Source organism: Stegostoma tigrinum, chromosome 15 (assembly GCF_030684315.1).
Source record: "Stegostoma tigrinum isolate sSteTig4 chromosome 15, sSteTig4.hap1, whole genome shotgun sequence".
NCBI classification, from domain to species: Eukaryota; Metazoa; Chordata; class Chondrichthyes; order Orectolobiformes; family Stegostomatidae; genus Stegostoma; species Stegostoma tigrinum.
The window spans coordinates 33,425,436-33,452,276 of record NC_081368.1 but is presented as its reverse complement, the minus strand read 5'-3'; the positions used below and the strand labels follow the sequence as shown (position 1 = coordinate 33,452,276).

Below are 26,841 nucleotides of genomic sequence, written 5' to 3'. Positions count from 1 at the left end.
GAGAAACACTACATCGGACAAACAGGAAGGAAACTAACAACAAAAGTACATGAACACCAACTGGCTGCAAAAAGACACAACCAATACTCACTGATCTCAATCCTCATGAACAAGGAGAACCACGGCTTCAACTGGGACAACACCAAGATCCTGGGACAGGGTAGGCAGAGAAAAACACGAGAATTCCTAGAAGCATGGCGCTCCACAAAGCAGGCTGTTAATAAACACATTGAACTTGACCCCATATACATTCCACGACGGAGAAAACCCTGAAGTGAGACAATCCATAGCAACGGACCCCAGAGTTTAAAAGACAGGCAGGAAAACACACCGGTGCTTCATCAGAGGCTGCACTGAGGATTTTACCAAGCACGGTAACAAAATGTCTGCGGAACACCAAACCAGCTCGGCAAGCTAACCAACCTCAAAACTGAAATATGCACAGGACCACTGTTTCAGTAGAAACAGTCAGATATTTACAAATGAAATTTAAAAAAAAAGAGATTTCTTCACTCAGATGGTTGTGAATCATTGGAAGTCTCTACCTGAGCACATTGGATTCCTCAATTAGTCATTGAGTCATACAGCATGGAAACAGACCCTTCGGTCCAACCAAACCACATCGAATATTATCCCAAACTAAACTAGTCCTAGGTGCCTGCTCCTGGCTCCTGTTCCTCCAAACCTTTCCTATTCATATTGTTGAGTACATTCAACACAAAGATTAATCAAAGACATTAATGAAGTTAAGGGCAGGTCGAGTTGAGGTAGGAGGTCAACCATGATGCCATTAATGCCAGGGCCAAATGCCTACTGATTCTATTTCTTACATTCTTAGCTCTAAAAGTAATGCAGTACTGGGAGTCAAAAGAAGAAATATTACATTGCCAGTTTTAAATTATTACACAATTTGACTAAATATTGCAATTTCTCTTGCATTATTGTCAGAGGTGCCATTAAATATGTATCTGCTTTCTTACATATGAAAAAAATCTTAAAGAGTGACTGCAGGGTACATCAGCTGGTCACTATTTAATGTTCCATGTGAATAAGGATTATTAGATTGTTGTCCATATCCTGGTCTGTCCACATATGCAGGAGCCATTATGAGTGTATGATCTGGTGGAAGACCATAGCTAAGGTATTGTGCTGGTAGAAAAGGATTTCCTGCGGATTGTGAAGGTAAGAATTGTTGAGTTTGGTGGCAGCCCATGACAGAGAAATTTGTAGGCATGTTCATATAGAGGTTGATACCATCTGTTCCCATGGAACAGATGTTGTTCTGCCGTCCCATGGAGCTCCTTGTGGAAGTTGTTGTGGAGCTGGAGGTAGAATGGCGGGAAGGGGTTCTGATACCAGTTGAAGGAATGGACTCCAGCAAACGACTCTGGGTGGGGGCATCCTGCTGGTTCTCCTGTGGCTTGGGTTTCAAACATCTGCAGCAGCAAACCGCAATGAATGAACCAACTATGATGAAAGCTACAAATATGGAACCAACGATGAGGAATGGTAAATACATAGGAACTGCAAAAGGAACATGAAAAGCAATATTATTATTGGGCACAATAGTAGACATTTCTACTAATTAAGAATAAAGTCTTTGAAGCAACAATACAAACACTTAAAGGCTTTTTATATTACGATTAGGTGGAGTTCATTCATATGGAGAAACTATACTGTGATTGTGGTAAAAAGAAAGCTTTTGAAAAAGGCATTAGGTCTTTCTTTTGTGAATATGTTCTTAAGCAAGTTAAGTAACAAAATCAGGTCAAACCTTTTATGCTTAACCAATACTAAACCTATAATGAGTACCGAAAATTGCAAGATACACCTTCCTACATTGTATTACTACCCTACAATGGTAATCATTGCTAAAATGCTTTGCACAGTCATATGATGTAGTTAATGCTCTTTTTCACTAAGTTTTAAAATCATCAATATTTACAATTCTACAATCTGCAATCATTTTCTTCTGCCATTTTTGGGCCATGCTTTAGGCATTCAACCACAGTAAAGTATCAACTTTAGTTATGCATTTTGTTGTAATTTTAGCTCAGACTTGTCCAATACCAGGCCTATGTCAGGGCTCCAATCCATTCCAGCCTGCCACTGGTTTTCCAAAACACAAAGTGAAGTGGAAGATCCTGCAGGATGTTCCTCCAACCATGGCTATTTTTCCTCCAGCATTTGCTGCTGCTTCATTGATGACTAAAGAGCAAGTCTGCTAGCAGAAACAATCTCTTCAGAGGCTTCAATCAGCATGAAGCCTGCAAACCAGAGTGGTGACAGTGTATCTATTGGAGGTGGGGAGAAGGGTGCATTTGGAGCACGTAAAAGAGAGTGTAAGGAATGGATGCCTGTTGTGCCAGTGATGGATACACAGACTCCAAATTGGGGAGTGGGTCACAAAAAGATGATGCTTTCTTCTTCTTCTTACCAAAAGCAGCAGCTCACCTGTCCCCTAACTTCCCCTCACTGTCCTACTGGCTGCAGTCAAGCGCTTGCAGCTGAGTTCCAAACGCACGTGTCCCAGATTGAATGAGAGCATTGGCGAGGGTGAGATGAAGGGAGTAGAGAGATTGGGTATATATTGGCGGGGGTGGGTGGGGGTGAACGGAGGGAGTGAATGAGAGGGACACATTTTTGTTTGGGAGGAGTAGGGAAAGCGGGTCTGCACAAGTGGAAGAGTTAGAGATTGTGAGAACCTTGAGACAGAGAGTGAGGCAGACACACACCACTGCCTACAGCCTCAGCCCCCTACCAAAAAATAGCTTAGCCACAAAGTAGGCTAGGACAGGTGGAAAAGGCAACCTGTTTCCAACTTCCAAACTTTTCTCAGAATCTGCTGAAGCCAGCTCAGAGTGTGCACTACCAGAGAGGAACAAGGTCAATGTAAATTGAACATAACCCCTTAGCTCCACTAAGTGCTCACTCCTCCATCAATAAGCAGAATTTGGAGCTTGGTCTGTCTCACTCGAGTTCTGCTTCTTAACTGAAAAGGCAAATAAAAGCTAATGCTGAGACTTAGTTGAGGGAAGGGCATGTCCCAGGATACTGATGCTTCGGGCAGGATAGAGAGGGAAGTAAAAGGGGTGGAGGAGATGCGTCACTGGTCAAAGACGATACCACAGTTGCACTGAAGGAGGGCACTATGGAGGACTCGAGCAGTGAGGCAATATGGGCAGAACTCAGAAATAGAAACGTTGCAGTAACAATGTTGGGGCTGTACTACAGGCCTCCCAACAGCGAGCGTGAGATAGAAGTACAAATATGTAGATTATGGAAAGATGTAAGAGCAACAGGGTGATGGATATGGGAGATTTTAATCTTCCCAACAATGACTGGGGTTCATTTAGTGTTAGGGGTCAGGATGGAGCAGAATTTGTAAAGGAGCATCCAGGAGGGTTTTTCTAGAGCAGTATGTATGTAGTCCAACTCGGAAAGGGGCCATGCTGGACATGGTGTTGGGGAATGAGCCCGGCCAGGTGGTTGAAATTACGGTAGGGAACTACTTTGGAAATAGTGACCACAATTCCGTAAGTTTTACAATACTCATGGACAAAGATGAGGGTGTTCCTAAAGTAAGAGCGTTCTAAACTGGGGAAAGGCCAACTATACCAAAATTCGGCAGGAGCTGGGGAATGTAGATTGGGAGAAACTGTTTGGAGGTAAATCCACATTTGATATGTGGGAGGCTTTTAAAGAGAGGTTGATTAGCGTGCAGGAGAGACATGTTCCTGTGAAAATGAGGAATAGAAAAGGCAAGATTAGGGAACCATGGATGACAAGTAAAATTGTGAGACTAGCTAAGAGGAAAAAGGAAGCATACATAAGGTCTAGGCAACTGAAGACAGACGGAACTTTGGAAGAATATCGGGAATGAAGGACAAATCTGAAACGAGGAATTAAGAGGGCTTAAAGGGGACATGAGATATCTTTAGCAAACATGGTTCAGGAAAATCCCAAAGTCTTTTATTCATATATAAAGAACAAGAGGGCAACTAGAGAAAGGATTGGCCCACTTAAGGACAAAGAAGGACAGTCATGCATTGAGTCAGAGAAAATGGGTGACATTCTTAATGAGTACTTTGCATCGGTATTCACCAAGGAGAGGGACATGACAGATGGTGAGGTTAGGGATAGATGTTTGATTACTCCAGGTCAAGTCACCTGGTATGGAGGGCGCTAGTTATGAAGAAACGTTGAGTAGATTAGGATTATTTTCGTTAGAAAGATGGGGATTGAGGGGGGGACCTGATTGAGGTGTACAAAATCATGAGGGGTATAGACAGGGTGGATAGCAAGAAGCTTTTTCCCAGAGTGGGGGACTCAATTACTGGGAGTCATGAGTTCAAACTGAGAGGAGGAAAGTTTATGGGAGATATGTGTGAAAAGTTCTTTACACAGAGGGTGGTGGGTGCCTGGAACGCATTGCCAGCGGAGGTGGTAGACGCAGACATGATAGTGTCTTTTAAGATGTACCTCAACAGGTACGTGGATGGGCAGGGAGCAAAGGGATACAGACCCTTAGAAAATAGATGACACGTTTAGACAGAGGATCTTGATCAGCGCAGGCTTGGAGGGCCGAAGGGCCTGTTCCTGGGCTTTAATTTTCTTTGTTCTTTGTTCTATTTGTTGTCTCTGCACTTGATACTTTCTAAATGAGCTTAATAAAGAATAATTACTCAACTATTTAAATTATTGATTTACTTCTTTGGATCTTTTTTCCAGAAATCCATGTTTACTGTCTTCCAAAAGCTTTGTCTTTCTGAAATTTGAATATTGCTCCCCCATGACCACAGAGTTAGAAAAAATGAAATGTGCTCCCACCCCAACCAAGTGAAAGGATTGGACAAAGGATTAAGTTTTTAAACTTTCTGATAGTAATTAGACGAACACACGATAGCAATGCAGTAAGGAGAATCTATGAATTAGGATCTAAGTGGGCCGGATAAGCAACTGTCTATCTCAATCAAATTGAAGAATTGTGAAATTAACCATGCAATGATTGGAAAGGAAATGCATATCAGAAGGGTAAATTCAATGTTAGATCAACCAGAAAAAGTAAAATAAAAAAGGGAGAAAAATTGCATTGAGAGAGAAAAAGAAGAATCATGACTCTTTTTAAAATTTCCACCTGCAATTAAAATCTGAGAAATGAGAAACCATGCTTTTATAGTTAATTTTCAATTTTGGAGTTTGTCAGGGTAATTAGAGCACATAATATTGTTATAGGATAATAAAGACCAAAGTGACAAAATGGATTTTTTGACAAAATTCAACTGTGTGTATAGTTCTTACCTGCTATACAAATACAGCAACTTTATGCTATTCAAAGCCTGGAACCAGCATCAAGATGTTTTCGCTAGATGAGAGCAACTTGACGACTCCCACCCCTCAGTACACGTCAAATCATCTGAAGTTGCTATCACACTTGCACAAAAATAATAGTGAGCCCCATTAGGCTTACATATATTTGACAGCAGATCGTGGGCCAACAGAGTTTAATTAAGGCGTTGACAATTTTGGATGACAACTTTCAATACTAGCTCAAATTATAACTGGAAATTTCAATTGGACAAATAATAGGCTGTGATTAAGCTATTCTGATTAATATGATATTTCTTATTACATTCCATTTCATTTCATAAAGAACTAAAATTGCTTTCATTGGCTGAATATATTTTTATTCTTTTTGGAAAATTAGCATCATTCGTAAGGTTAGCATTTAGTGTACTTTCTCAGTTATTCTGACAATGTAGTGTCCCTAACAATTTAGCAGACAGATCTTGATTTTGACTTTAATTATATACTGTGTAGGAAGGTTTTTTTTCCCCCACACATTGCATTTGTTCCTTTTGCAAATTACTTTAAATCTGTGATAACCAAGTATGAAGCTGGATGAACACAGCAGGCCAAGCAGCATCTCAGGAGCACAAAAGCTGACGTTTCGGGCCTAGACATCTGTGCCTACTTATTCTCGATCCCTTATTAAGTGGAAACAATTTTGTCCCAACTACTCTGTTCAGACTTTGAAGTTTTCAAACAATCAAATCTAATGTTAGTCTTCTGCTCTCCAAAGAAAACAGTTCCAGATTTTCAAATTTATCTTCATGACTGAAATTTCTCATTCCTGGAACCACTCTTGTAAGCCCTCTTTAGACTCTCTCCAAAGTGATCACCTTTTTCCTGAAGTGGGGCACTTCGACTATTTACAGTACCCCAGCAAAGATCTAATTGGTGTCTTAGAATCTGGAACGCATTATTTCCCAAAGTGTAATGAAGGTAGATTCAACGATGTATACAAGAGGTCATTAGTCAATTGTTTAAATAAGACAAAATGAGCCAGATTAGAGAAGAATGGCTCTTAGTCATGATACTCATTCAGAGTCATAGTGCAGGCAAAATGGGCTGAATGGCCTTCTGCACTCTAACAATTCTGTGATTCTCACACAAGTTCGCATAACCTCCTTTCCCTTAAATCCCAGGATACTGAACGATTCATTAACTGCTCTCTGCATGTCTCCTGTCACCTTTAATGACTTATGCACATGTACACCTAGGTGTCCCTGCTCCTGTGCATCTTTAATTTCTCCATGTTCTGATGATGTCTGCAGGATGAGTGTTTGGTTGTGAATCCTAATTGGATGGCATGGATCGGGTGGAGCGGTAGTTAGAGGCAATGAGGAATTTACAGGAACTAGGAGGTGTGATGGATGGCAGTTATAGGAAGGATGAAAAACTGCAGACACAGTCAGGTGCAGCAGGAACTGCAGATGCTGGAGAATCTGAGATAACAAGGTGTAGAACTGGATGAACACAGCAGGCCAAGCAGCATCTGAACAGCAGAAAGGCTGATGTTTCGGGCCTAGACCCTTCTTCAGAAAACTTTCTTCTAAAGAAGAGTCTAGGCTGGAAACATCAGCCTACCTGCTCCTCTGATGCTGCTTGGCCTGCTGCGTTCATCCAGTTCTACACCTTGTTACCTTTGACACAGGCAGGTAGATGGATTACCTCCAGGAATGGTAGGAGAGGGAGGCAGATTGTGCAAGTGTACCTTGTGGCTATCCCCACTCAAACAAACATGTTTTTTAAAAAAAATGTATGGGGTGATGGGGTCTTGGGGGAATAATAGTACAGCCAGCCAGGATTCTGGTACTGAGACTGGCTCTAATGTAAGGAGGCGGTATACCAGGTTCCAAGTGATCAGTTGTGATAGGGGACTCTCTAGTCTGAGGCACAGACAAATGTTTCTGTGGCTGACAGAAAGACATCAGAATGGTGTTCAGAGATAATGGGAACTGTCAATGCTGGAGAATCTGAGATAACAAAGTGTGGAGCTGGATGAACACAGCAGGCCAAACAGCATCTTAGGAGCACAAAAGCTGACGTTTTGGGCCTAGACCCTTCGTCAGAAAAAGGGGATGGGCAGAGGGTTCTGAAATAAATAGGCAGAGAGGGGGAGGTGGACCAAAGATGGATAGGGGAGAAGATAGGTGGAGAGGAGAATATGGGTGGGGAGGTAGGGTGGGGATAGGTCAGTCCGGGGAGGATGGACAGGTCAAGGGGGCGGGATGAGGTTAGTAGGTAGGAAATGGAGGTGTGGCTTGAGGTGGAAAGAGGGGATAGGTGAGAGGAAGAACAGGTTAGGGAGGCAGGGACGGAATGGTGTGTTGCCTCCCTGGTCCCAGGATCAAGGATATCTCAGAGAGGATGCAGAATATTCTCAAAGGGGAGAGGGACCAGCAGGAAGTCATTGTACACATTGGAACTAATGACATAGGAAGGGAATAAGGCGAGATTTTGAGGAGAGGAGACAGGAAGTTAGGCAGGAATTTAAAAAGGACATCCTCGTCGGTTGTAATATCTGGATTACTCCCAATGCCACAAGCTAGTGAGGGTAAGAATAGAAGGACAGGGGAGATGAATGCATAGCTGAGGTGCTGGTGCAGGGCAGAAGAATTCACATTTTTGGATCATTGGAATCTATTCTGGGATAGAATGACCTGTATAAGAAGGGTGAGTTGTACCTGAATTAGAAGGGGACTAATACACTGACAGGGAGATTTGTTAGAGTTGGTCAGGAAGATTTAAACTAGTAAGGTGGGGAGGGTCAGACCAGGGAGATAGTGAGCAAAGAGAACAGTCTGAGACTGGTACAGTTGGGGAAAGGAGCAAGTCAAACAGTCAGGGCAGGCAGAAACAAAGCAGAGAATGAGGTAGTACTGATAAATTGAACCGCATTTATTTGAATGCAAGAGGCCTATCAAGTTAGGTAGATGAACTCAGGGCATGGTTAGGAGCATGGGACTGGGATATCATAGCTATTACAGAGATGTGGCACAGGAATGGACAGGTCTGACAGCTTGATGTTCCTTGGTACAGATGCCATAGTAAGGATTAAAAGCCAGGGGTGGGGGGAGTAAGACAGGAGGGCAAATATTGTTTTCTATTAGGGCTAACATTTTAACTGTACTTAGGTAGGATATGCCCGGGGCGATATTTGGGTGGAACTGAGAAATAAGAAAGGGTTCATCACCTTATTGGGAATGTACTATAGACATCATCCACTCCCCCACACCTCCCCCAATTGAGAAACAATTTTGCACAGGGATCTCAGTTATCTGTACAAATATTAGTGTGGTTACGGTAGGGGATTTTAACTTTCCAAACATAGACTGAGACTGCCATAGTGCTAAGGGTTTGGATGGAGACGAATTTGTTAAGTGCGCACAAGAAAATCTTCTGACTCAGTATGTGGATGTACCTATTAGAGAAGGTGCAAAACCTGTCCTATTCTTGGGAAGTATGGCCGGGCAGGTAACTGAGGTGTCAGTAGGGGAGCACTTTGGGGCCAGCAACCATAATTCTTTAGTTTTAAACTTGTGATAGAAAAGGATCAACCTGATCCAAACGTTAAATTTCCAAACTGGAGGAAGGCCAATTTTAAATGTCATTAGACAAGAACTTACAAAAATTGATTGGGGACGGATGTTTGTGCTAAAGGGGTGGCTGGAAAATGGGAAGCATTCAAAAATGACATTACAAGAATTCAGAGACATTATGTTCCTTTTTGGGTGAAAGGCAAGGCTGGTAGGTGTAGGGAATGCTGGATGACTAGGGAAATTGAGATGTCAGTCAAGAAAAGGAAGGAGGCATATGTCAGGTTTAGACAATAGAGATCGAGTGAATCCTTAGAAGAGTAAAAAGGTAGTAGGAGTATACTTAAGAGGGAAATCAGGAGGGCAAAAAGGGAACTTGAGATAGCTTTGGCCAATGATGTTAAGCAGAATCGAAGGGAATTTTGTAAGTACAATCAGGACATTAGGGTAATCAGGGGGAGATGGTGGCTCTGTGGTTAGCACTGCTGTCTCACAGCGCCAGCAACCTGGATTCGATTCCAGCCTCGGGGGACTGCCTCTGTGGAGTTTTCACATTCTCCCTGTGTCTGTGTGGGTTTCCTCCCACAGTCCGAAGATGTGCATGGTAGGTGGATTGGGCAATGCTAAATTGCCCATAGTGTCCAGGAATGGTTAGGTTAGGTGGGTTAGACAGGTGGAATGGGTCTGGTTGGGATACTGTTCTGAGAGACGGTGTGGACTTGTTGGGCCAAATGGCCTATTTCCACACTGTAGGTATTTCACGCAAAAATCAGCAAGCCCATGATGTGTGGAACTGCAGGAGATGGGGGAGATACTAAATGAGTAGTTTGCATCAGTATTTACTGTGGAGAAGGATACAAAAAATATAGAACATGAGGAAATAAATAGTGAGATACTGAAAAATGTCCATATTACAGAGGAGAGGTGTTGTCGTAAAACACATAAATGTGGATAAATCCCTGGCTCTTGATCAAGTGTACCCTGGAATTCTGTGGGAAGCTTCAGAAGTGATTGCTGGGCCCCTGGCTGAGATATTTCTGTCATCAATTGCCATGGGTGAGGTGCCAGAAGACTGATAGTTAGCTAACGTGGTGCGACTATTTAAGAAAGGTGGTAAGGAAAAGCCAGGGAACTATAGACTGGTGAGCCTGACATCAGTGGTGGACAAGTGTTGGAGGGAATCCTGAAGGACAGGATTTACATGTATTTGGAAAGGCAAGGGCTGATTAGGGATAGTCAACAAGACTTTGTGCATGGGAAATCATGTTTGTCTAACTTGATTGAGTTTTTTTAAAGAAGTAATGAAGAGGATTGACGAGGGCAAAGTGGTGGGCATGATTTGTACAGACTTCAGTAAACCATTCGACAAGGTTTCTCATAGTAGACTGGTGAGCAAGGTTAAATCACATGGGATACAGGGAGAACAAGCCATTTGGATACAGAACTGGCTCGAGGTAGAAGACAGATGGTGGTGGTGGAGAGTTGCTTTTCAGACTGGAGGCCTGTGTCTAGTGGTGCATTACAAGGATTGGCACAGTGGTTCAGTGGTTAGCATTTCTGCCTCACAACACCAGAGACCCAGGTTCAATTCCACCCTCAGGCAACTGTCTGTGTTGAGTCTGCACATTTTCCACATGTCTGCGTGAGTTTTCTCTGGGTGCTCCAGTTTTCTCCCACAGTCCAAAGATGTGCAGGCTAGGTCGATAGGCCGTGCTAAATTGCCCCACAGTGATCATCAGTGTGTAGATTAGGTGGGTGATGGTGATAGGAGGATGGATCTGGGTGGGATGGTCTGAGGATCGGTGTGGACTTGTTGGGCCGAAGGGCCTATTTCCACACTGTAGGGATTCTATGATTGGTGCTGGGTCCACTGCTTTTTGTCATTTATATGAACAATTTGGATATGAACATATGGTTAGTAAGTTTACTGATGACATGAAAATTGGAGGTGTAGTGGACATCGAAGAAGGTTATCTCTGAGTACAATGGGACCTTGATCAGATGGGCCAATGGGCTGAGGAGCGGCAGATAGAGTTTCATTTAGATAAACATGAGGTGCTGCATTTTGGAATGGCATATCAGGACAGGATTTATACATTTAATGGTAAGGTCTTGGGGAGTGTCGCTGCACAAAGAAACCCTGGAGAGCAGGTACATAGTTCTTTGAAAGTGGAGTCGTGTGTCAATAGGACAGTGAATTGGGAGGTCATATAGTGGCTGTACAGGACATTAGTTAGGCCATTTTAGGAATACTATGTGCAGTTCTGGTCTCCATGCTATAGGAAGCATTTTGAGAAACTTGGGGTTCAGAAAAGAATTACAAAGATGTTGCCAGGGTTGGAGTGTTTGAGCCATAGGGCAGGCTGAATAGACTGGAGCTATTTTCCCTGGAATATCAAAGGCTGAGGGGTAAACTTAGAGAGGTTTATAAAACCATGAGGGACATGTATTGGGTATATTGACAAGATCTTTTCCCTGGGTGGGGGAATCCAAAACTAGAGTGCATAGGGGAGAGGGGAAAGTTTAAAAAGGGACCTAAGGGGCAACGTTTTCACACTCAGGGTGGTTACGCATACAAAATTATTTACCAAAGGAAGTGGTGGAGGCTGGTACAATTTCAGCAGTTAAAAGGCATCAGCATGCATATATGAATAGGAATGATTTAGCAGAATATGGGACAAATGTTGGCAAATGGAACTAAATTAATCTGGGATATCTGGTTGGCATGGATGAGTCAGACCGAAGGGTCTGTTTCTGTGCTGTACATCTCTGTGACTGTACGTTCCTCATACATCTTTGCACTCAATTTCGTTTATAGAATGTAGAACATAGAACAGTACAGTGCAGAACAGGCCCTTCGGCCCTCAATGTTGCGCCGACCTGTGAACTAATCTAAGCCCCTTCCCCTACACTATCCCATCATTATCCATACGCTTATCCAAGGACTGTTTAAATGCCCCTAATGTGGCTGAGTTAACTACACTGGCAGGCAGGGCGTTCCACGCCCTTACCACTCTCTCAGTGAAGAGCCTGCCTCTGACATCTGTCTTAAATCTATCACCCCTCAATTTGTAGCTATGCCCCCTCGTACAAGCTGAAGTCATCATCCTCGGAAAAAGACTCTCACTGTCCACCCTATCTAATCCTCTGATCATCTTGTATGTCTAATATTTGCTACCTATCTGCCCACTTCAACAGTTTACAAAGCTTACAAAGTTAACCAAACTATGAATTTGTCCCCTGTACACCAAGGTCTAGACAAATATCAAGAAAATCAGTATCATCAACTGGAAAAATCTAGTATAAACCTTCCTCCAGCCCAAAACAACATCCATTAATCACTACTTGGTTTCCGAACCATGTGCAGATTATTGCTATATGCATTTTTGTAGTTGTTTACAAAAGTGGTTAGCACTGCTGTCTCAGTGCCAGGGACCTGCGTTCGATTTGGTCTTGGGTAACTGTCTGTGTGGAGTTTGCATGTTCTCCCTGTGTCTGTGCTGGTTTCCACCACGTACTCTAGTTTCCTCCCACAGTCCTAAAATGTGTCGACTAGGTGGATTGGCCATGTTAAATTTCCCCAAAGTGTCCAGGGATGTGCGAGCTAGGTGGATTAGCCATGGTAAATGCAGGGTTATGGGGAGTGGCATGGAATAGGTGTTGGGGGCTGAGTGTGATGCTTTTTGGAGGGTCAATACAACACAATGGGCCAAATGGTGTCTACCTGCTCTCTTGGGATTCTCTGAAAACTGCAGAATGTTCATTAAAATAAATTGAAATTAAATATAAACAATTCCTACTGAAATTTCAGTTAGTAAGAACACCACCGAAATTATGTGAAACTTACAAACCAGGAAAATTCCAAATTGGACCTATTTCCTTTCTTGTGTTAATCTTAATCTGTAATTGGGATGTTATTATTAATGCTACTTCCTTTAACTCCCAAAAACAAGATCCTGCAGCCCATCAGTAGGGATGCATTGATTGTCAAGAATACTTCAGGTTTGAAACCCACAAGTCCCACTCAAAAGCCCATTCAGTGGCAGCACAGATATCCACTATAACCACCAAATTCTCATGATACATATGTAGTTGTGGCTATCAAGTGACAACAGGACCAGAATTCAGCATGAAACCAGCTCCACTAACCAACTTTCTCACCCCAAAATGTCAAAACTACCTACACTCACAATCTGGAATTGCATAAAAACATCCAAGTGAGAGATGTAGTGAAAGTTTATGGACTGAATCCAGCAAACAGGTCAGGAGTGGGGAGAAAAAAAACCTGCTTGTCAAATTCTGTTTGATAAGTATTTTCACAACTAGTCTGATCAACAACTTTGAGAATGGAATTTATAGAGTCTGCACTGAATGTTGTATTACAGAGTCTCTTTTAAGCAATACCTTAACAACATCTCAGGCTATTTTAAACATACCTGGCTGGAAGGAAGTTGAGGAGACAATGTTGACTATTACTTTCAGACGGACAACAATTTTGCTGTTTTACAGAGATTAAAATCAGATGGGGACATAAAAAGGGACAGTGAACCTAATCCAATTTCCCACTTGGTAGGTTTGGTTAAAATTACCTCCCAAGGTCCAATAATAATAGGCCTTTATAACTAGCTTTTGTGAGCAATTATGAACATACTTCTAGGGTCACCAATAGCCTGAATTTTATTCTTCTAACATAAACTCCACTTGGCAGAAGGAGAGTTTGTTCTGGGATTAGGGGAGTGTCCAGATCAGCACTGTGGTCAATGCAAGTTATTCATTTAGTGATAATACATACAGATGTACAAACATACTCTGTGCACATACTCCAATACTTGTTGAATATTTTGGCATCGTGGGTAACAGGCTGCTTAATGCTTTTTATTATTCAAGATGTATATGAAACATGTATTATTTTAATAACAATTACAGCAGAAAAAAACACCCAGAAACAATGTTGGAGGCATAGAAATGTTCAGTTAAAATTGATTAGCATTAAGGCCTTTTGAATGCAAGGTCATAGAGTAGTTTGAAAATTTTTATTAGAACAGAGAAGGTCAATAGGAAAATCAAATAGGTTTTCAAAATTCTGAATGGCTTGAGGATATTAAAACAATGAAACATCCTCTGATGGCTGTATCAGTAGCAAAGGGGAATAGATTAAGGATTTTAATATAGGGGAGAAATTTGAAAAATCTTTTACAGAGTGGATTTTTCACATAATTGGTAATTATGTGAAAAATCCACTCTGTAAAATATTTTTCAAGTTTCTCCCCTATATTAAAATCCTTAATGTTAGAACTAGAATGTTTTCTTACAAATGGCTGTTAAGGCACAGCCTACAAGATACAGGTTGAATATTTATTTGGGATGAAATGTTACAAAACAATAAAAGTCACCATAGTTTTATCAGACCATTGAGCTGCTCATTCATGAGACACCTGGTGATAATTTAATCTGGGGGCCACCACGTCTCTGGTGAGTGGAGAGGTCAAGAAAGAACATCCTTTTTGGTAACCTGACCCAAAGTAGGAACCAAGCCCATGTTATTTGTGTCAGTCTGCATTGCAAACTAGTCTTCCAACCAATTGAGCTAACCAACCCACTTAGAAAGTAACACACAATGTGGTTGCAAGAGATATGACTGTTAAAAAGCCAGCATCAGGGATCTAGATGATTAGCCATTGGTGTTGAATCCTTTAATCATATTTAATTATGCTATTAAATGCACATTTTAATTTTTCATTTGAAAAACAAAATGTTTTTAAAATTTCATTTTATTTCAAATTCACTTTCTTCGCAGCTCACTAAGGTATAATTTCTGAGGCATGCAGACCAGATGGTCTAATGTTCAATCCCTGTGTTAGCCTGAATTAGATCTTTCCCAGGACGATAGTTGGAACTCGAAACTTAGCTGCAGTGATCCTTCTATTAGGCAATGGAAAAATCAGCCAATATTCCCAATCCTGACCATTATCAGCATGTGCCTGTCAGTGAGATCATGATGTTATATTTTGTGATATTCTCATGTCGATGTGACTTCCAACACATGCCAAATTCCACACATGAAAAATGGCTAATTGAAAGAGCAACAGACATCAATTGCCATGAAGCAAGAGTATTACATTTTAAAACATGTACAGATTTTTAACAAACCCATATATGCTGATAGTGTTTAGTCTGTGGACTAGACTTTCACATGAGCCTCTGATGCTAAAGTTTTGAAGAGTTTTCTTTACATATAGGCTGCTGTTAGGACTTGGATCATCTCTTGGAAGTAGTGGTCCAAATAAACTCTGAAACAATGCATGGACTAGGGACTAAATGGATAATGATTTTGAGAGTTAAGGCTGGTACAGTGGGTTGAGCAGTGTATGGCCTTCCTCAGAACCGTGAAACATATATGATTCCCAACACCGCCGCTCACCCCATGCCTCCATTTGCATCCCCTACCTAGTCAAAAGGAACTAAAACCAATTTCAATGAGCAGCCAAAAGTCAGTTCACTAAGCACAGGCTGCGGATTAAATCGGTTTGGTTTGCATAAGTTTCTGACTATATAAATATGTCAGCATATATACTCTTAAGTCCTTTACTGTAACTTCCATAGTTCAGATCCGATATGTGATGATGGTAGTCTAGAAAATAAATCGTACAGGGTATCAATAATCAGTGTATTTTAGCACTAGATAGGGTGCGATTAACTGCTTATGGTGATTAAGATAGAATTGATAAGTGCGACCCTACCTGATGTTGACCTGCTGTATGAGTTTGGCTCCTGGTGCACATTGTTATCATTGGTGCAGACGCCCTGGTCCAGTCGATTATCTCGCAGGGAGCAACAATACCTGAGGCCACACGATCCGCAACATAAAGTGGCTTCCTGGCTATCGTATCTCTCGGGACATTGGAACCCCGAGTGCCAGCTCCCGTTACTGTCAGACCAGCCGTGGCAGTACTCTCCCGAAGCGGCGTGAACACTGAGCAGCCAGTTAGTGAAGAAAAGGAGCAGTGTACCAAACTGAGCAGTCCCCATGGCTAGCACAAGCATAAGAAGGACTGCGGGTTTCGATAATTAAATTATTTTTTATAAAGCAGATCGATTTTACAGGAGGGTAAAGAAAAGACCTGGGCGCGTTGTTAATACTCCAGCTTTCTCAAACGGCTTCTGTCTTTTCCTTCCTCAGATATGGATGCTGAACTTCAAACTGTGGACAATGCGGGGCGGAGTGCAGGAGTGTTAATTTCTCAGTGTTAAATGGCTCTATTCATGGCGCTCATCTTCTCAACTTCTAACCGGGGTTTCAGAGAAATTTCCATCAACAAGCAAGTCTTTTCATACGAACAATGGCGGGGATCCTTTTTCTTAAAATTTCATAAAATACAAATTAAAACCGGTTCCGTGCAGCTTTCAAACACAAGCATAACATTACCAACCTTCCATTCCCTTCTGACTCAGTATGCTGTTGGAAAAATTCTTTTTTTCACTTAAATTCTGGCAAGTGCATCCCTATAGGCTGAGCTTTCTCCACCAATCCTGATTGAAAACACCAACAAAGTCACGCCTTTAAGGATACATCATCCACCTCTTCGGTTAGATGCATCGAAAGATACCGCATTTCATATGGTGATTGTAATTTGTTATGTGTAATTTTTGACGAAGCATATTAAAATAAAAGTGACAAACTGTAACAATATAGAGGTGTTCAGTTTAAAAGCTGGTACAACTTTGTTCCTAGAAGATGCGAAAGGTTACTTTTCAAAAATTAGGAAGTCGATGCGGTTAAGTTTAGAGTCGGTCCGGTATTTGAGGTAAAGATCAAGGGAGGAAAAAAAATGGAGCAGAGCTGATAAACGGTTAAAGCGATATCTTTGGGACTTGTTCATCATGTAACGAGCAATGAAATCCGGCCGTGTGAATGTAAATAAAGTTCCTTAGCTTCCTGACATTAACTGAAGATTAACCTATTCAGAATGAACTGGTTGATTCTTTTTTATAAAATGTGCTGGAGAAACTCAGCAAGCCTCGCAGCATCTGAGCAGAGAAACTCAAAGGGCAGGATTTTCCCAATCCTTGCGCTATGTAGCAATGGCAATAAAGATGGGAGAATGTTGGGAGAAGTTCGACGAGGAGTTCCTACAGGGAGAACAAAATGTCCCATTTTCCAATAGTGCTGAGTCGGGAGCTGAGCGACAAAGGCCTCTTTGTATTTTGACATCCCTTTGATTTGCAGTTTCCCATTCTCCCACCCTGGATAGAAACTCCATGGTCACAATCCCCAACATGAAAATCAAAGTGTCTTCAACTTGCTTCTCCAGCCTTCCCTAGTAATCCAGGTCTCAGGTCTCCATTACCAGCGACCACATGTAATCTTGCCCTACACCCATCAACCAGGACCTCCAGGTCCCTGTTGCCCAAGTGGAATGCCAATTTTCTCTGCTCAAGATGCCTTGGGCAATTGACAAGAACAGTGCAAGGCGGTTGAGGACTGCCAGTATTTGACCAGGTATATGTTGGGCTTTAAAGATGGGTATCACTGCCTGGAATCCCAGGAACAGGTGTACCAGCAGTGACCAGTCATTTTGCCTGTGGCAAGTGAGAGAATAGGATGACTGGGCTCCACAGCGGTAAGGTGGATAGGTAACCAGGTGAGATTGGGAAGATAGTGTGGGAAAACCAGTTAGGACTTGTGGAGAAAACCCTTCAGTAAATTTGCCAAAATTACTACGTTGCAGATTTCTGCTCAAATTCAACCTAACATTTGAAATCTTCTGGACAATTCTGAAGCTCTCTGCACAGATGCTGCTAGAGCTGCTGAGTTTCTCCAGCACTCCATTATTATTTCATTCCTGTGGCATCTGTAGTACTTATTTTTATTTGAGTGGTTTAAATAACTAGTTATCAAAGGAAATTTATGGAATTGTACAGCAGAATTATACTCTAATATTTATGGAGCTTTGACATGTATTTGTTTTCTTTCCACTCGGGAAGGTATTCAGTTTTGCTGGGGATCTGTTTCATGGACACCAATTACTCCATGATGGCTGATCCTAAAAGTTATTACTTGTGCATGGTGAGACGTCACAGAAATTGGATTGGAGACTTGAAGTTTGAATGCTAGTGCGCATACCAGTGGACCTCCTTTGTGCTCTGTTCTGTGCCTTTATAAATGGTAGGCCAGACAACTGGCACATCTAAAATTCAATGTTTTCTGCTGTCTTTGGGTAGAATCAGACCCTAGAGAATCCTGCCAGAGGTAGGTTGCTAATTAGGCCTCTTAACGCACCAACTGGGGAGAAATTCTTTAAGCCACCAGACATTGGATGGATCCTCACTTGGACAAGTAGATAACAGGGGTCCTCTTGCAGACAGACCACTGGGCCCTTGAGAGCTCCTCTCAATTCTCTGTGCTTATAAGTGTGCTGAGTGGGGGAGCAAGTGGGCAATGGTGGATGGGGAAGGGGGGGATGGTCTCTCCTCCTCAATGGTGACATGACAACTGTAGCCATTCTTCATAGTTAACGGGCACACATTCCTTTCTATCTGTTATGAGTGCCACTAGCTTCAGATACATTCGGAGTAATGAGCAGAAATAGCGCATTTGGCCCTTCAGGCCTGCACCATCATTCAATAAGATCCCACCCTCCTGCAAAAATTCCATCCCCTATTCCCAATTCCTCCGCCTCCGCCGCATCTGCTCCCACGATAAGACATTCCACTCCCGCACATCCCAGATGTCCAAGTTCTTTAAGGACCGCAACTTCCCCCCCACGGTGATTGAGAACGCCCTTGACCGCGTCTCCCGCATTTCCCGCGACATATCCCTCACACCCTGCCCCCGCCACAACCGCCCCAAGAGGATCCCCCTCGTTCTCACACACCACCCTACCAACCTCCGGATACAACGCATCATCCTCCGACACTTCCGCCATTTACAATCCGACCCCACCACCCAAGACATTTTTCCATCCCCACCCCTGTCTGCTTTCCGGAGAGACCACTCTCTCCGTGACTCCCTTGTTCGCTCCACACTGCCCTCCAACCCCACCACACCCGGCACCTTCCCCTGCAACCGCAGGAAATGCTACACTTGTCCCCACACCTCCTCCCTCACCCCCATCCCAGGCCCCAAGATGACATTCCACATTAAGCAGAGGTTCACCTGCACATCTGCCAATGTGATATACTGCATCCACTGTACCCGGTGCGGCTTTCTCTACATTGGGGAAACCAAGCGGAGGCTTGGGGACCGCTTTGCAGAACACCTCCGCTCAGTTCGCAACAAACAACTGCACCTCCCAGTCGCAAACCATTTCCACTCCCCCTCCCATTCTCTTGATGACATGTCCATCATGGGCCTCCTGCACTGCCACAATGATGCCACCCGAAGGTTGCAGGAACAGCAACTCATATTCCGCCTGGGAACCCTGCAGCCATATGGTATCAATGTGGACTTCACCAGTTTCAAAATCTCCCCTTCCCCCACTGCATCCCTAAACCAGCCCAGTTCATCCCCTCCCCCCACTGCACCACACAACCAGCCCAGCTCTTCCCCCCCACCCACTGCATCCCAAAACCAGTCCAACCTGTCTCTGCCTCCCTAACCGGTTCTTCCTCCCACCCATCCCTTCCTCCCACCCCAAGCCGCACCCCCAGCTACCTACTAACCTCATCCCACCTCCTTGACCTGTCCGTCTTCCCTGGACTGACCTATCCCCTCCCTACCTCCCCACCTACACCCTCTCCACCTATCTTCTTTACTCTCCATCTTCGGTCCGCCTCCCCCTCTCTCCCTATTTATTCCAGTTCCCTCCCCCCATCCCCCTCTCTGATGAAGGGTCCAGGCCCGAAACGTCAGCTTTTGTGCTCCTGAGATGCTGCTTGGCCTGCTGTGTTCATCCAGCCTCACATTTTATTATCTTGGAATCTCCAGCATCTGCAGTTCCCATTATCTCTTCAATAAGATCATGGTTGATTTACTTGCGTTATGAATTCCACATTCCCATCTGTGCCTGAGAACTTTTGATTTCCTTGCCAATCATTTGCCCAGTAAATTTGCAGACGACACTAAGGTCGGTGGAGTTGTGGATAATGACGAAGAATGCTGTAGCTTGCAGAGAGATATAGATAAGCTGCAGAGCTGGGCTGAGAGGTGGCAAATGGAGTTTAATGCGGACAAGTGTGAGGTGATGCACTTTGGTAGGAGTAACCAGAAGGCAAAGTACTGGGTTAATGGTAAGATTTTTGGTAGTGTAGATGAGCAGAGAAATCTCGGTGTCCATGTACACAGATCCTTGAAAGTTGCCACCCAGGTTGACAGGGCTGTTAAGAAGGCATACAGTGTTTTAGCTTTTATTAATAGAGGGATCGAGTTCCGAAACCAAGGGGTTATGCTGCAGCTGTACAAAACTCTGGTGCGGCCGCACTTGGAGTATTGCGTACAGTTCTGGTCACCGCATTATAAGAAGGATGTGGAAGCTTTGGAAAGGGTGCAGAGGGGATTTACTAGGATGTTGCCTGGTATGGCGGGAAGGTCTTACGAGGAAAGGCTGAGGGACTTGAGGCTGTTTTCATTAGAGAGAAGAAGGTTGAGAGGTGACTTAATTGAAACATATAAAATAATCAGAGAGTTAGATAGGGTGGATAGGGAGAGCCTTTTTCCTAGGATGGTGACAGCGAGCATGAGGGGGCATAGCTTTAAATTGAGGGGTGAAAGATATAGGACAGATGTCAGAGGTAGTTTCTTTACTCAGAGAGTAGTAAGGGAATGGAACGCTTTGCCTGCAACGGTAGTAGATCTGCCAACTTTAGGTACATTTAAGTCTTCATTGGATAAGCGTATGGACGTACATGGAATAGTGTAGGTTAGATGGGCTTGAGATCGGTATGACAGGTCGGCACAACATCGAGGGCCGAAGGGCCTGTACTGTGCTGTTATGTTCTATGTTCTATGTTCTAAAAATCTATTCACTTCTGCCTTCAAAATATTCAATCACCTTACCTTCAGTGCCTTCTGGGATAGAGAATGCTAAAGTTGCACAACCGAGAGAAAAAAAATCTCCTCAACTGTATCCTAAAAGGACAATCCACAATTTTAAAACAATGTCCCTTAATTCAGGATTTCCACACAAGAGAAAACATTCATTCTATGGCCACCTGGTGAAGACCATTTAGGACCTCATGAACATGAAACAAATCACCCCCTGTCTCTTCTAAACTCTGGTGAAAACAAACTAGTCTGTCTGATCATACCTGATAATACAATCAGCTCATTCCAGACATTAATCTGAATTGCCTCAAATGCTTTTATACCATTCCTAACACAAGGAGAGCAAAACTGCACACAACATTTGAGATATGGTCGCAATTGACACAAACATCTTTAACTTATGATTTCTGCCTGCCTTGGCAGTGCCACATGATTCTTTGGGGCAAATGGTGGCACAGAGTTCTAGGACCTTTGAATGGCCCACTATTCTCATGAACTCAACATTAAGACCCACTGCATTGTGGTTGATTTCGATGTATCCTCTGATTAGCTTAACTAGCCACACAGTTACATTCAAGAGGATGGCTCACCACCAGTGTTTCTTCTAATTTCTCTTTTTTCAAACTAGTGTTTGGCTAGTTTGTTCTATCTGCAAGGGTTTCCACCGGGTGCTCAGGTTTCCTCCCATAGTCCAAAGATTTGCAGGTTAGGTGGATTAGCTTTGCTAAATTGCACCTTAGTGGCCAGGGATGTGCAGGCTCAGTGGATTAGCCAGAGTAAATGCAGGGTTACAGGGATAGTTTGGGAGGCTGAGTCTGGGTGAGATGCTCTTCGGATGGTCAGTGCAGATTCAATGGGCTGAATGGGCTTTTTCTGCACTGTAGGGATTCTGTGATTCTATACATTGTCCTCTTAAGATTATGCGGCACCATAAAGAGAATGTTGCATGTTTGCAGCCTGTCTGATCCACGTGCAGGGCATTATTCCAATTGTACATAGCTTAAACTGAACACTGTTCATTCAGTTGCAGATGGCTAACAAATGCACTCCATGCCAACGACACTCATATCTAATGAATCAATACAAAAAATGAGTAGGCTATCAAAATGCTCGGTTCATACGAAAACAATGATCACCTGGGGTGATATATCAACGGTTAGCAAATTTTGGAGATTTACATCAGCATAAATTTATGCATTAAATTTTACATCAATGCTTCCTTTCTGTTTTCAAAATTTGACCTACTTATCATTTTATTACACTCTCTGTGAAATCGTTCCTGGTACATATTCCTAATTTTTGAAATGGATGTTGTGCATATAAGTAACAGTGTGATGGTGGAATCTAGCTACCATGTTTCTACCAATTATTCATAATGTGTTTTGAAGTATTCTTTCAACTAACTTCTTCTCTGTGATTGAAATGACTAATATTCAGCACAAGAGTTTAAACTTTAAACAATATTAAAATATTCCAAAGCTTGCAAATTTTACAACATGGAGGTTTAAAATTTGTATGAAATTATCCTGGCACATACAGATTGTGCGTGTGGGTATTCTCCAGTGCTGAGGGCACCAGTAATTTTAGGTGTAATGAAAGTGGATCCTTTTTGCCTAAGGCAGAATACATCAATTTTCATAGAGATGCTGAAATCCCAAATTATCTGGGCAAGTAACCAGCTCCTGCTCCCATTCCAGTTGAAGTCCTGGATGTTGGAAGGTTAATATGAAAAATAGTGCAAAAAAAATTTCCCTCTTTTGAGGGGCTCCCGGTCACCTCCCTGTCCTTGACCCTTTCTGTCCTCTGATGGAACAGACTTGATCTTCCTGGAGGTTTCTATGCCTCACCAGACGCCTCAGTCATAGGCTGGGTCTAGTATTGGCTGGAAAAGCAGGAACTCCTAATGAAGTGTCTTCCTGCACCTCATTACCTTTGCAATGGCTAAACCTGTAAAGACCAGTAGAAACGCTATTTCTCACAACACTAAGTGGTATGGGTATTCCCAAAAACCTCAGCTTGGACTTGTAATTCTTGCCTTGATCTATATTTCTGTAGTTTGATTTTATGTGCTGTTCTTTCATTCCCAGTGTATATTAGTATCATTCAGTCAATTGGACTGATTAAATATATTGAGTTTCAACAGTTTCTGTATGAACATTTTTCAAACGTATGTGAGGAAGAGGTGAGATCAGATTTGTTTATTTCTTTAATTAGGTAGAATGCATGTTGAGTGATTATACATGGTGCAGTTGGTGGGGGTGGTTTCTGATGAAAGCTTGATCTGAAATATTAATTCCATTTCTGTCTCCACAAATGTGGCTTCAGATGCTGAGTCTTTCCAGCAATTTCAGTTTTTATTTCAGATTTCCAAGATCCATTCTAATTTTCTTTGGTGATGTGGAGTCGGAGAACCTTTCCTCATTGTAATTTACTTCACTATTTTAAAAAAATATATATTTTAAAGGTAACTCTTCAATGACCTCATTTGGTATTATGTGTTAATTTAAAGACTTTAATGTGAACATATATTAGGCACAGAATGGCATGGAGACATAAAAACATGCAGTGTGTCTTTCATCTATTTTCTATGTCCAAATATCAGAGAGAATATAATTTTGAAAGTTTGAATTATTACATCTAATGATTTTTGATAATAATTGGAATGCTTACATTTTGTGATAATTGAAAAAGAGGGAAATACATAAATACACAGATTAAATAAAGAGATTTATCCAGGAATTAGTATAATTGGTGAATCTTTGGCTGGTGACACCTATATATAGGTATACATAACTAACTGAGCCAGTTTATCACCATGACAACTAATCTGTCATATATGTACAATATTTTGAATACACTACAAAACAGTAGCACAGCCTAGTCAGCTTAAAAAGGAATTTTAAAAGTGTATATTATGAAAAAGAAGAATCATTACAAATTTGATAACATAGGTGAGACGGTGCTTCCCTCATCTCAACTGATAAGTTGCCACTGCCAAGAACCAATAATTAAAATAACATATATTATATATATAATATATTACATTTAACATAATAAAACATCCCAAAATACTTCACAGGAGAATAATGAAATATTGCACATTGTTGAAACACAGAGGATGTTAGGTCAGGTGACCAAAAGCCTGCTCAAGGAGGGTCTCAAACAATGTTGGCTCTGGCGGTAGACAACTGCAGAGATTGTACTCCAGTGTTTAGAGCCCAGACAACTGAAAGTACAACCACCCATCGTGGAGGAATTAAAATCAGGAATGCATAAGCAGAATTTGAGGAGCACAGGTATCTTGCATCGTTGTGGAACTGGACAACATTACAGAGACAGGAAAAGACATGATAAACAGATGGATTTCAAAACAATCTCAAAAGACCACAATCTTGGCTGAGCCAAACCCATTTCCTCTCCTTCTGAATGGCAAAGGTCCTGTTTATTGCTGTGAAGTCCAGTGACGGCACCTTCATGTTAAGGCATCCTCATCATCCCTGGCCTGCTTTAACAGTGTTATTTTCCCTGTTGGAACTCTCAAAATTCCAGAACTATTAGGCCCCTGTTTTGGAGATAGTAGGAATTGCAGATGCTGGAGCATCTGAGATAACAAGATATAGAGCTAGATGAACACAGCAGGCCAAACAGCATCAAGGAGCAGGAAAGTTGACGTTTTGGGCCCAGATCCTTCTTCAGGCAGCAGTTCAGAGCAGGCATTTCACAACTATGGCATCTTTTTACACCCAGCAGAGTGAGAATATGGGCACTCGATTTTACATCTCATCTGAAAGGTTGCACTTCTGACATTGTAGTGCTGTTTCACTACTGCACTTGGATTGTAACCTGGACCTCAATTTGAATTCAGAAGTTGTCTCAAGGCGACACTGCAACAAACTAATCCATTGGAGATTAAACGTAAGCACATGAATAAAGCAATACAGCATATATAAAAGGAGGAAGTCAGTGAATGAAACCTTGTGGAGGTGGCTCTTCATTGCCAGCAGGAGGTAAATATAGTCTTGGACAAGTAAGAGGTGTCTTTGGTTTGTTTATTGGATAGAGACAAACTCCAATGTTTGTTTGTTTCTTCATATGCTACTGTGCATAACCAAACTGTGTTGGGGATTATGTATTTATATAAAGATATTTTTGTGAATAAAGTATATTTTTGAAATTTAAAAAAAAGTCTGTGAGAGCCCCATGTCACCTCTTTTTGGAAGGCCCACCAATGCTGGTCCACTCAGAATAGTTGTCTTCTTGTTGGATCAGAACCTTAATAGTGGATGCCACTTGCCAAGAGCTGCTAGCCAATTAGACGGTGTCAACTCTGTTGAATCATGGTGCTGTGGTGGTGGCCATGGTTGATATATTTGAACCCAAAGCCACAGACTGTTGTTGGATCCCAGGCTAGGAATAAAAGATGGCAGAAGGGGCAGGTTAGACGTTTGTGTGCAATGGAATCAGCAGCAAGATCAGGGGTGTGACTCTCAGTAGGCTTCCCTTCATGATGCTGGCACTGCGTGCCTTTGAATGAGGGGCCCCCACCATCCATCCCCAGAAACCTAAAGCAATCTGCACAAGTACACTTGTCACGGTGCCCGCTTGGTGAGCACCCTGTATGCCACTGGGTTAACACCAGAATGAGACCCATAATGGGCACTAATTTCACATGAAAGCATCTCAATTGGTAGTGCGATAGACTAGTCATCTCACAGACTTAATCAGGGTCTACACCTGCTAGTCCCCCATTTAAATGCTACCCCATGTAACCTACCACAACGAGGACAGAAGTTTCTATCCAAGGCCATTAACTTATGGCGGTAGTTGAATTGTCTAGAGCTAATATCAGTATTTGAAATATGACAGTGCGTTTACTTTATCCTCATTTTATTTCTTCAGAATTGTTCAGACAACAGGCACTTGAATCTTGCCGTAAAATCACTATGGTGACTGCAGGTGGATATCCCTTAGACCCCACAAAAAATAACACAGAGCCAGCCAGGAAGTAGTGCAGAGCTGAAATTTGTCTATGATTTCCTGTCTCGTGTTGATTAAACATTTTAGCACCACATAAATTACATAAATAGAGGTAATAGTCAACAAGACTGAAATTTTAAGCGCAAGTTTCCCAGTTCACAGAACAATATGCTAACAAATGATGCAAATTATCCACTGTGACAGCATGTTTAGATAAGAATTTCTTCAGGGCACAGCCATTTTATACGTTAACTTGTGATTTTTAATAAAAAACATCTGAGCTAACCCAGATGTCCTTTGCAACCTGATATAGTGTGTATATGTGTGTGTGTGTGTGTGTGTGTGTGTGTGTGTGTGTGTGTGTGTGGGAGACTCTATGTGTGCGTACGTGTGCGTATGTGTGTGAAGGTATTTACTGTGGAAAAGGTCATTGTGGTTACAATTGATATACATTCAAGTGTTTTGTGGTGTCATCAGTTTTAAGATAAAGAAAAAATATCACGGCAATTTGTTTTAGAGTGAAAATGGAGGAAACATTGAAGCTAAAATTATTGAAAAATATGTTGTTGATATAAGCAAACGTGAAAACACGCATTATTGAAACAGTGGGAAATTTTTAAAAATGGCTGCAAAAGTGGACTCCAGTTTACAATTATCTGCTAGTTGCTGGTATGCTGGTCACCTACCATTGACCTGTCTTCAGGACATTATTGTTCAAGCAAGCCCATTCAAAAGACTATGAAGGCTGACCTCTATACTCTAACTGGACTCACAACTGAAGCAGCCTTCTATTGGCAGACCTGGAGTTGGGCATTGGGCAAGCAAAATGCAAAGCGGTTAGTTTTTGTGGCCTACTAGAAACCTCCCCCTGCACTTGCCATAACCATTGAGTTATAGCTGCAGGCCATGTGATGATTGTCAGCTTAATGTTGAAATGTTTTACAGTCTCCTCAATGGGCAGCTCTTGAGGCACCTCTGTCTCTTTCTCTCTGTCTCTTT

The 26,841-nt window shown here is 42.2% G+C and overlaps 1 protein-coding gene across 1 annotated transcript; it reads right to left on the bottom strand.

Moving 5' to 3' along the window:
- Positions 1–357: 357 nt before the first annotated feature.
- Positions 358–16,330, bottom strand: shisa2a (shisa family member 2a). The gene is made up of 2 exons (XM_048544648.2): positions 15,623–16,330; positions 358–1,524 (listed from the first exon to the last, which is right to left on the bottom strand). Exons 1-2 carry the CDS (start codon positions 15,924–15,926, stop codon positions 995–997), a joined length of 834 nt encoding a protein of 277 aa, XP_048400605.1. The 5' UTR covers positions 15,927–16,330; the 3' UTR covers positions 358–994.
- Positions 16,331–26,841: the final 10,511 nt, after the last annotated feature.

What these genes read in the sequence shown, in the direction of transcription:
- shisa2a (XM_048544648.2), bottom strand. Translation starts at nt 15,926, where the DNA reads ATGCTTGTGCTAGCCATGGGGACTGCTCAGTTTGGTACACTGCTCCTT. An exon ending in ATACAGCAGGTCAACATCAG is followed by an intron (nt 1,525 to 15,622) that starts GTAGGGTCGCAC and finishes TTCCTTTTGCAG; the next exon opens with TTCCTATGTATTTACCATTC.